This window comes from Lactuca serriola, chromosome 7, assembly GCF_051521515.1.
Source record: "Lactuca serriola cultivar US96UC23 chromosome 7, Lser_US96UC23_V15, whole genome shotgun sequence".
In the NCBI taxonomy this organism is placed as follows: domain Eukaryota; kingdom Viridiplantae; phylum Streptophyta; class Magnoliopsida; order Asterales; family Asteraceae; genus Lactuca; species Lactuca serriola.
Window position 1 is genome coordinate 143,427,466 of NC_136414.1, and position 9,994 is coordinate 143,437,459.

General features: G+C 33.8%; 1 protein-coding gene across 1 annotated transcript; it reads left to right on the top strand.

Moving 5' to 3' along the window:
- The first annotated feature begins 1,153 nt into the window (after window positions 1-1,153).
- Window positions 1,154-5,155, top strand: LOC145061496 (sulfate transporter 1.3-like). Its single transcript, XM_079008981.1, has 14 exons — window positions 1,154-1,229; window positions 1,340-1,698; window positions 1,776-1,824; window positions 1,902-2,109; window positions 2,205-2,379; window positions 2,469-2,534; window positions 2,637-2,750; window positions 2,834-2,950; window positions 3,075-3,201; window positions 3,618-3,904; window positions 3,985-4,175; window positions 4,333-4,412; window positions 4,509-4,585; window positions 4,750-5,155. Exons 2-14 carry the CDS (start codon window positions 1,363-1,365, stop codon window positions 4,888-4,890), a joined length of 1,968 nt encoding a protein of 655 aa, XP_078865107.1. The 5' UTR covers window positions 1,154-1,229; window positions 1,340-1,362; the 3' UTR covers window positions 4,891-5,155.
- Window positions 5,156-9,994: the final 4,839 nt, after the last annotated feature.

Here is a 9,994-nt window from a genome sequence, read left to right on the forward strand (position 1 = left end):
ATAATAACAAGAAAGTCAACAACATACCCCTACAAAAAAATAATTTATCTCCATCATGTATGTAGTTTAGTATTCTTGTTCCAATAATTGCTTAATAAACTTCATCAGTTACGCCATTATGGGGCCTCTATGTTATGGATATATATGATCAATATGTTATCTAGATTCATTTCTTAATAAAAGTGTCTAGTGGAGCCATGGAAAAGGATAACTTACGAACCTCTTGACTTTTTCATTTGTTCTCTTTGTTTATTACTATTTTTACCATCTATCTGTAGTTTGAAAGTGACACCACACACCTTTTTGGGGATAATTCAGCTAAATTACAATATTTCTGGATCGTTTTTAACCTAATATTACTATTATATCTTTCTGATCTTGAAATGAATGCAACAATCAAGTTCACAACGTTTTATACTTTGTCGTTATTAATATGCTTTTTAACTAATGGACAGTTATCACACTTCTTCACTTACAATTTGTGGTTAAAATTTGTTAAAGATTAAAAAAGATAACTCACTTTAGTCTTTATACTAATTTCTTTCTCATGAAACAAAGTTGAAATCTTAAACAAGCTTTGTTAGGACCTACATACCCCACATATACTTGGGAGAAAGGGTCCCACATATTTGGTCCATGAGAATTTTGAAATATTCTCTTGAATTACAATTGGTCCCATTTGGATTCTCCTGGGAGGCTGGGACTTCTTTCTTTATGGTTTTTAGTGGATAAGAGTGACACGTTATGTTTTTATGAGGAGGAAAAACATGATCTCTTTCTTCCCTTCTTTCTTTCTTTTTTTTACCACTTTTTTACCATGAAAACGTGCATAAATGTAAATGCTACAATTATGATTGGGCACCCAATTCACTGGAATGAAAAGTGCATGTGATGATTATCACTGTGGATATTAAAAACTTAATTTATACAAATTTCTGTTCACATCAAGCTTTATAAAATCACAAAAGTCAACCCCTACAAAAAAAATTAAAATACAACTTAATTGTTCCAATAATTGCATATTAAACTCCACCAGTTGCACCCTCAGAAACTACTACAGCTCTATACGTTTGTATTCAGCCTTTATCTTGTCTACATTCATTTCTTAATAAACACTAGTATTATATACTTTGCTTATTATCATAAGCTTGACTTACCAATCTTATAAGTAGGATCACCTTAATCACCACTTATACCACCCCAAGCCTTTCAGAAATATAATTTCATAGGTAAGATTACTATACGCCATAGCTCATATTATATAAACTTACATATATGCATGTATCTTTATCAATATACTAACAATCACTACGTAATCGTTTTTCTTGAAATTATACAGGTGAAAACAAGAATCCAACCACAATGAGTGGGAGGGTTGCTGCTGATGTTGAAATGAAGGATTCCGATATCTGGAGTTTACCTTCTGCACGACACAATACCGATGAGTTACCTTATGTTCATAAAGTGGGGAAGCCTCCAAAACAAGATTTGTTGAAAGAGATCAAAACTGCTCTCAAAGAAACTTTTCTTTCAGATGATCCATTGAAACCCTTCAAGGATCAACCAAAAAAGAGAAAGCTTGTTCTAGGGTTTCAAACCCTTTTTCCAATTCTCGAATGGGGTAGAGATTACAGTTTCTCTAAGTTTAAAGGCGACCTCATCGCTGGATGCACCATTGCAAGTCTCTGTATCCCTCAGGTATAATTAACTTAACATCATACTTATCTTTTATTGAATCAGAGATGCATGTAGTGATTAATTCTTTCTTGATTCAGGATATTGGATACGCAAAACTAGCAAATCTGGAACCCCAATATGGATTGTGTAAGATTTCATTAAATTTCATCTCATTTCAAGTCAACAAGTGATTGTTCAAAACTTTGACTAATTTGTCACTACAGATTCGAGCTTCGTTCCACCTCTGATCTACGCATTCATGGGAAGCTCAAGAGATATCGCCATTGGTCCAGTTGCAGTCGTTTCTCTTCTACTTGGAACTATGCTTCGAGAAGAACTCGATCCCGTGACACAAAAACACGATTACGAACGTCTCGCATTCACTGCAACTTTCTTTGCTGGCGTCACTCAATTCACACTAGGGTTTTTCAGGTATGTTTTGATTTATATATACATATTCACATCAAAACGCTGTCGTTTTAGCCCTAAGGGTTTGTTTATTTCTTTCTTTCTTTCTTTCTCATCAGATTGGGTTTCCTGATCGATTTCTTGTCGCATGCTGCCATTGTTGGGTTCATGGGGGGAGCTGCTGTCACCATCGCACTTCAACAGCTGAAAGGATTGTTTGGAATCAAAGACTTCACGAAAAAGACTGACGTCATCTCCGTCATGCGTTCTGTGATTCAAGCAGCACACCATGGGGTGAGACTATCTGAGAGTTAAACCTAAAAAGACAAAAATGTCCCTGAAAAACATCGTTTCACTGATTTTTACTTTTTTTTGTATGTTAGTGGAACTGGCAGACTCTAGTAATCGGAGTTTCGTTCTTGACTTTCCTCATCGTTGCAAAATTCATCGTAAGACTGTTTCCATTTCCATTTCCGTTTCAGTTTCTGATTCTGATTTGTGGAATTTACATTCTTGACCCAAATTCAAAATTTGTTTTACAATTTGGTCAGGGGAAAAAGAACAAGAAGCTGTTTTGGGTGCCTGCTATAGCTCCATTGATATCAGTTATTATCGCGACCTTTTTCGTCTTCATCACTCACGCAGACAAAGACGGGGTCCAAATCGTAAGTTAATTAACTTCGTCTGCATGTATCATTTTTTTTGTTTATTTACTAAAATGCCCCTTAACGATCTTTCCATTGTCCAGGTACGTCATATTAAGAAAGGAGTCAATGAATCATCAGCACATCTAATTTTCTTCAATGGCCCCTTCCTTGCCAAAGGTTTCAAGATTGGAGTAATTGCAGGATTGATTGCACTCACGGTATATCACTACCCCCCCCCCCCCCCCCCCCCCCCACACACACACACACACACACACACATTATAAACACACATGTATATATATATGAGTTATATGCTTAATTATATATTTATATAAAACACAGGAAGCTGTGGCAATAGGAAGAACATTTGCTTCAATGAAGGATTATCAGATTGATGGAAACAAAGAAATGGTGGCTTTAGGCTCCATGAACATAGTTGGTTCATTGACAAGTTGTTATGTTGCAACAGGTATGTGGAATATTAAGTTAATAACAATATTATTTTTTGAAACGAAAAAAAAATATATATTGATCATAATTTTATGTGGGTTTTTATGCTTTTATAATGGTTGAATTTTGTAAACAATGTATATCTTTTTGATTATAATTCAATAATGCAAATTTGACATAATGTAGTCAAATGGTTAATTTGAAAAATTACTAGTTAAACCTCATATAAAAATTTCATAGATGAGATAAAAGGGTCAAAATGGTTATCTTGGCAAATTGTCTTAAGCTTTTATGGTTTGATTAGAAAATATAAATTATTTTATGGTTAAACTGCCCTCAACATAATTCATTCCATTCCTACAAACCAACCAAACCTAAGCATGTACGTACGGAATGCAATAACTGATTCCATTCCTAAGTTTTTTTTTCTTGCAGGATCGTTTTCTCGATCGGCGGTGAATTACATGGCGGGATGCAACACCGCAGTGTCCAACATCGTGATGTCGATTATCGTATTGTTGACTCTTTTAATTATCACCCCATTATTCAAATACACTCCAAATGCAATCCTAGCCTCCATCATTATATCAGCAGTTCTAGGTCTCTTTGACCTTGATGCAGCAATCCTATTATGGAAGATTGATAAGTTTGACTTTGTTGCTTGTATGGGTGCCTTTTTCGGTGTGATATTCGCTTCTGTTGAAATTGGTCTCCTCATTGCGGTAAATAGCATCATACTTTGGATTTTGGAAAATTTTTGGTTATAATTAATGAGATTAATTGTTTTTTGAATTTTTTTTAGGTTGGTATATCTTTTGCCAAAATTTTGCTCCAAGTTACGAGACCCCGCACGGCGGTGCTCGGTAAGATCCCACGGACTAGCGTGTACCGGAACGTTGAGCAGTATCCCGGTGCAACTAGGGTTCCCGGTGTTTTGATTATTAGAGTTGATTCTGCTATCTACTTCTCGAATTCTAACTACGTAAAGGAGAGGTATGAAATGAATCTTACCAGCTAAGCTACCGGTTATCAGTTACTTGCTAACCAGCTATCAGCTTAGCATACTGGCTATTGAAATAGTCATAGAAAACTTTTCTCATATATTTTGCTTTGATTATTGATGATTTGATATTACTTGTTATAATTGTAGGATTTTGAGGTGGTTATCTGACGAGGAAGAGATGTTTAAAGATCAACCGAGAGTCGAATATTTGATAGTTGATATGTCACGTAAGTGACAATATTGTAATTTAGATTTTTGTAAATGATTTGATCTAAAATTTGCGTCATTTGTTGATTTTGTGTAATTTTCTCTTAATGTTGCAGCTGTTACTGATATTGATACTAGTGGGATTCACGCGTTGGAAGAATTGCATAACAGTCTTAAAAAGAGAGATGTTCAGGTAACTGAGCTAAACTAGCAACCATCATTTTTCCCATTCGATAAATAACTTTTTAAAAATATTTAATAAAAAAGATAAATAAAGACATTTTAATAAAAGTTAAGATTATATATGTGTAAAGAAAACAATATCTTGACATGATTTTTTTTTTCAAATTGACACAGCTTATTTTAACGAATCCGGGACAAACTGTACTCGACAAGCTACACACATCTAATTTTGCGGATTTGATTGGGGAAGACAAGATATTTCTAACTGTAGCTGATGCTGTTCTAACCTTTGCTCCAAAAATGGAACAAGCATAAAAAAAATGTTTTATATTTCTCTGGGTTTATACATGTTTTGAATATATATTATATGTGAAAGATTCTAACTTGTGGAAAGGGGTAAAAATGTAAATTAACCAAGAGGGGAATGGATGTTGTACATAAACTGGAATCCGTTTTGCATTTGAGGTAAGAAGCTCTAAAGATGCAATCGAATGCGGCTACTTCTTCCTTCGATGTGTAATCAAAAGCTTATTCTTTAAATGTTTTTCAATTCTGTAATCTATAAAGACTCTTTATGTTCTTTTGGTGTTCATGTTTTATTGATCGTTTGTAAGGAATTTTTTTTTTTTTTTGATGATAGTCGTATTTGACATTTGTTTATCTAATGATTAATATATGAAAAGAATTAGTTGTATTATTATTAAAAATCATTTTAGACATCAAATTCCTTGTCTTGTTCAAAGTTGAAATGCAAAGACAAATGTAGATTTGTATTCATCTCTGTGATACCTTTAATTTTCTTTAATGAATGTCCAAAATGGATATTGGATGGATTCTAATAAAATCATCAAACTATGATGCTTGAGTGGTTGAAACGAAAATTGTAATAAAATCATCAAACTATGGATTCTTATATATGTACAAAAGATGTAAATGTTGTCATCATCATTAAATATCCTTAAAAAACTTGTGTCTATTGTAAGGACTCTCAAATATGCTATTTTGATTATTGATGATTTGACACTTGTTATTGTAGTAGGACACTGAGATAGCTAACAGAGGAGGAAGAAATGTTTAAAGATCAACCGAGAGTCGAATATTTGATAATTGATATGTCACATTATATGGGCATTATAGTAATTTAGCTTTGTTATAGAATAAAATATTTGATCTAAAAATTTACATAATTTTCTTCATGTTGCAGCTTTTATCGATATGCCATTCATGCCTTTGAAGATCTGTATGGTAGTCTCCAAAGTTCAGGTACCTAAATTACTAAACTAACGCCCTCAACCTGTTTTACTGTTTCTTTTTCATTTTTTATTTTACACTACAAGAAATACAGTCATTAGCGGCGACGCCAATAGCGGCGACACCTACTTTTAGCGGCGACAATTTGATATTGTCGCCGCTAAAAGTAGGTGTCGCCGCTATTGGCGTCGCCGCTAATGACTGTAGACACGGATCCGCGCTTTCACGTTCTAGTAAATTAAGACCGTTCGATCGTGTTTCTAATCCAACAGCGAGGATAATCGAAGAATACATAAAAGTAATACCGGCGACAAAAGTCGCCGCTAAAGACCTAACCGAGTCGCCGCTAATTGTCGAAAAAAATCGCGCGGTAGTGTTTCCCTCCTAAGTGTCGCCGGTATTAAAGGAAATCGCCGCTAAAGCCAAAATTGTGGCTGGTAAATGCGTCGCCGCTAAAGGTCGACGCACTTAACCCCAAAAACGTCGATCTTTTCCCATTTTCTCTTCTGTTTCACTGCAAATCTCGTTTCTTTCTCTCGTCTGCATCGCTTCCTTCAGCACTTTCGTCGATTAGAGTGGGATATTGTCACAGTTAGCAATTTTGGATGAAGATACCATTGGTGGGCAAGGATTTTCCGGTGAGGACCAAGCTTTTTCTGGCGAGACCAAGGATTTTCCGGCGAAACCAAGCTTTTCCAGGTAAATTTCCAGTCCATTTTCTCTTGTAACATTGATTTTAAGCTTATTGGAGTGGTTAATTGCAAAAAAGTTACAATTTCAGTTTTGTTGATTGTGTTCCCGACCACCACCCGCCACTACCGCCACCACTGGACCACCACACGCCACCATACGCCACCATAGGTTCTATTACTTCTATTTATTGTGACTGGGTATTTTGTATATCTGTGGGTATTTTGTATATATGTGTGCATTTGTGTGTGTATTTTGTATATATGTGTGTATTTCATATGTGTGTGAAATATGTTATATGTGTGTGTATTTCATATATATATGTGTGTGAAAATTATGTGTATTTCATATATGTGTGTATAAAAAATACTTGTATATGTGATTAATGTATATATGTATTTGTATGCAATTTGGATTGTGTTCATGGTTGTTTTATGTGTATCAAAAGTATGTATATATGTGTATATTGTATGTATGTGTGTATTTGTATTTTGTGTGAAATATGTAAACTACAATGTCATAATGGAAAAGAAGAAACAAAAAACAAGTAGGATGCTACAATGTCATTTGGTAATTTTTAGTTTGGTTAAAGTTAATAGGTTAACTTACAAGTTTATAAGTTGTTATTTATTATGTAGTTGGAGAATCTTCGATCAATGTCCAACAATCCGAAGTCAACTGTGGAGCTTATAGGATGGAACAATGGTGGCGGGGATGATGACACGTCGTATTAGTTTTATCTTTTATTAGCATTTGTAGTATGACATAAATTTATAAGAATTTTGTTATTTATTTTGGTGTATGTATGATATTATAAAACTTGGATGTTATGTAATCGTGTTTCTGCATTTAATGTATCGGTTTTTCTGCATTTAACGTTATTTTGTATCGGTTTTCGGACAGCTGATATTGGCTGCTTTTAAAAAAAATAAAAAACGGCAATACCGGTGACACTATTAGCGGCGACACGTAGCATTAGCGGCGACACGTAACATTAGCGGCGACTTTTTGAGCAATAGCAACAAGGCAGTAGCGACGACTTGTCGCCGGTAAAGCTATTAGCGGCGACTTGGGTGAGCAATAGCGGCGACTTTTGTCGCCACTGATACCCTTTTTTTCTTGTAGTGTTATTTATTTTCTAATTAAGTGGGTAAGTATTGTTACAAAAGTATTTAAATAAAGCGGAATTAAAAATGTGCGAGGGTATATTTATAAAAGTTTAGGAGTGGCCTCTTAACTCTTAGAATAGATTTTTTTAAAACTTGGTTCGGGATAAACTTAAACTTTATTTTAAAGAAAAAAATTATAATTCAAAAGCTACATCAAGCATGCCATTAATTGTATCTATTATTTTTTTCATTAATTTAAGTTAGAAAAAAAAAAAAAAAAAAAAAAGACTTATAATCCACCACTAGTTTTTTTAGCTCAAAGTTAGTTTTTCATTTACTCGATTACGTCAAAGAATACCTTAGATTAATTACATTTTCATTTGTGTTACTTTTTATGATATTCTTAAAAACAATGTGCCAACATTTCTATAAAAATGATAATAAACTAGTTTGTTGTAGCTAAAACTATAAAATTATTTTATTTTACCTTATGAACTAGTTTATAAGCTAGTTTTTGATAAGTTGATTGAGTTTTTTTTCAAAAATATTTTAAATGTTAGCTTATAGCTAAACATCTAAATTTCCATTTATATCAATTTACATTGCAATTTAGATTATATATATATATATATATATATATATATATATATATATATATATATATATATATATATATATATATATATATATATAGATCTAAATTTCCATTTATGTCAATTTACATTGCAATTTAAATTATAAGCTACTTTATACCAAACACTATTAATTTATAAGCTAGCTTATTAGCTACTAGCCAACATTTTAGCTAAAAATTAACTTTTCAGTTAGTATGTCAAACATAGTCTTAAACTATTTTATCAAGGGGTTTTACACGAGTGCTCACCACTTATTTATTTTAAAATAAATAATAATCAAGAAATCTCCAACAATCCACTCGCCTGTAGAAACAATAAAATTGATCGATAGATTCTATAAACAATAATGTGAATCAAATAACAAGAAAAATGATCAAAAAAGTATTGAATGTTTAGATTATTAAAGCTCTAGAAGAGTTCAACGTGAACTTCTCTGTGAGAGCTTGGTAGGGCAATACAATTGTTAACCCTAATTGTTACATGCATGCACATTAAGTAGTCTAACCCTAGAAAGTAATAAACACGAATGGACATGCCCAAAATGATATAAATGAGACTATTCTAGCATATACAATTGATAGAACACATAATAAGCCCAACAATCCCCTCTTTTGTGTCAAATTACGAAGGAGATTCTTTATTGTTGTTGCCTTTTCTGAATCTTGAATAATTTCGGCATTAAACCCAAAAGGGTGTTTCGGATAACAATATTGTACCACTTGATCATATCCGAGAAGCACTTCTGATCAGCATCATCATTCGCTTTACAGGCTTCGGTCAGACCCATGATATAGTTCAGAGCAGAGGTTGAGTGTAAATTTTTGCCAAGCAAGAAGAATATACACCTCTAAACTTTTTGATCAGTCTTCCTTTGGTACACCACGCTCCAGTTTTCCTTTAGGATCTTGCCTAGCTTCATCTTGTTGAGATCCTTTGATTCCTCTTTTGGTTTCTGAGCTGGCTTATTTTTCAGAAAAGATGCGATTTCTACATCCATCTTTGCGATCTCATGGATGTAACAAACAAGCATCCTCTTCATATGAGCTATAATTGGCTTGTACTTTTGTTCATCCTTTGACATAATCAGAAACAAACAAATCAAATCCTGTGGATTCACGCATGACAAATCAACAAGTGTGAAATCATCTTCAACATGAGTTTCTCCTCTGAATCCTTTAAAGTTGATGTTGATAAAGTTTTCAGTCGCAACAGGGGCATATACCTTCACTACGACAATCTTCTACAAACTCCAAGATTTGTATTGAGGCTTTCCATACTTAAGATAGAAAGAGAAGAGCATATTATTCACATCATAATCTGATAGTGGTGCCCTCTCAATCTTCTCAAAGCATCAAAGTGATCAGAAAATCGAGTTGAGAATCAACAATGTTATCCGACTCGAATGATACCGAAGGCTCCAACTAGTGTGTGCTCGGATCATCAACCGCTTCCTTCTGAATTCTTTCCAATGACCACGGAGGAAATAGCGAATTCTGAGTTTTCTAAAGTGACCTTCGCAACTCTAGCTTCAGACTCTTTTGCTTCTAACTCTCTTCGAAGTTTCAGAATATCATCAAACTCCTTGTCTCGTTTCTTTCTCACAAGTTTTCACCTTTAGAGAGCTCTTATTCTTCTTCTTCGTCATCATAAAAAACCTTCTCTTTTCCTTTAGATCCAGAAGCTTCATTATCCTTCTGATCCTTAGGATTTGGTTTTTGTTTTTGCTGTTTTGGT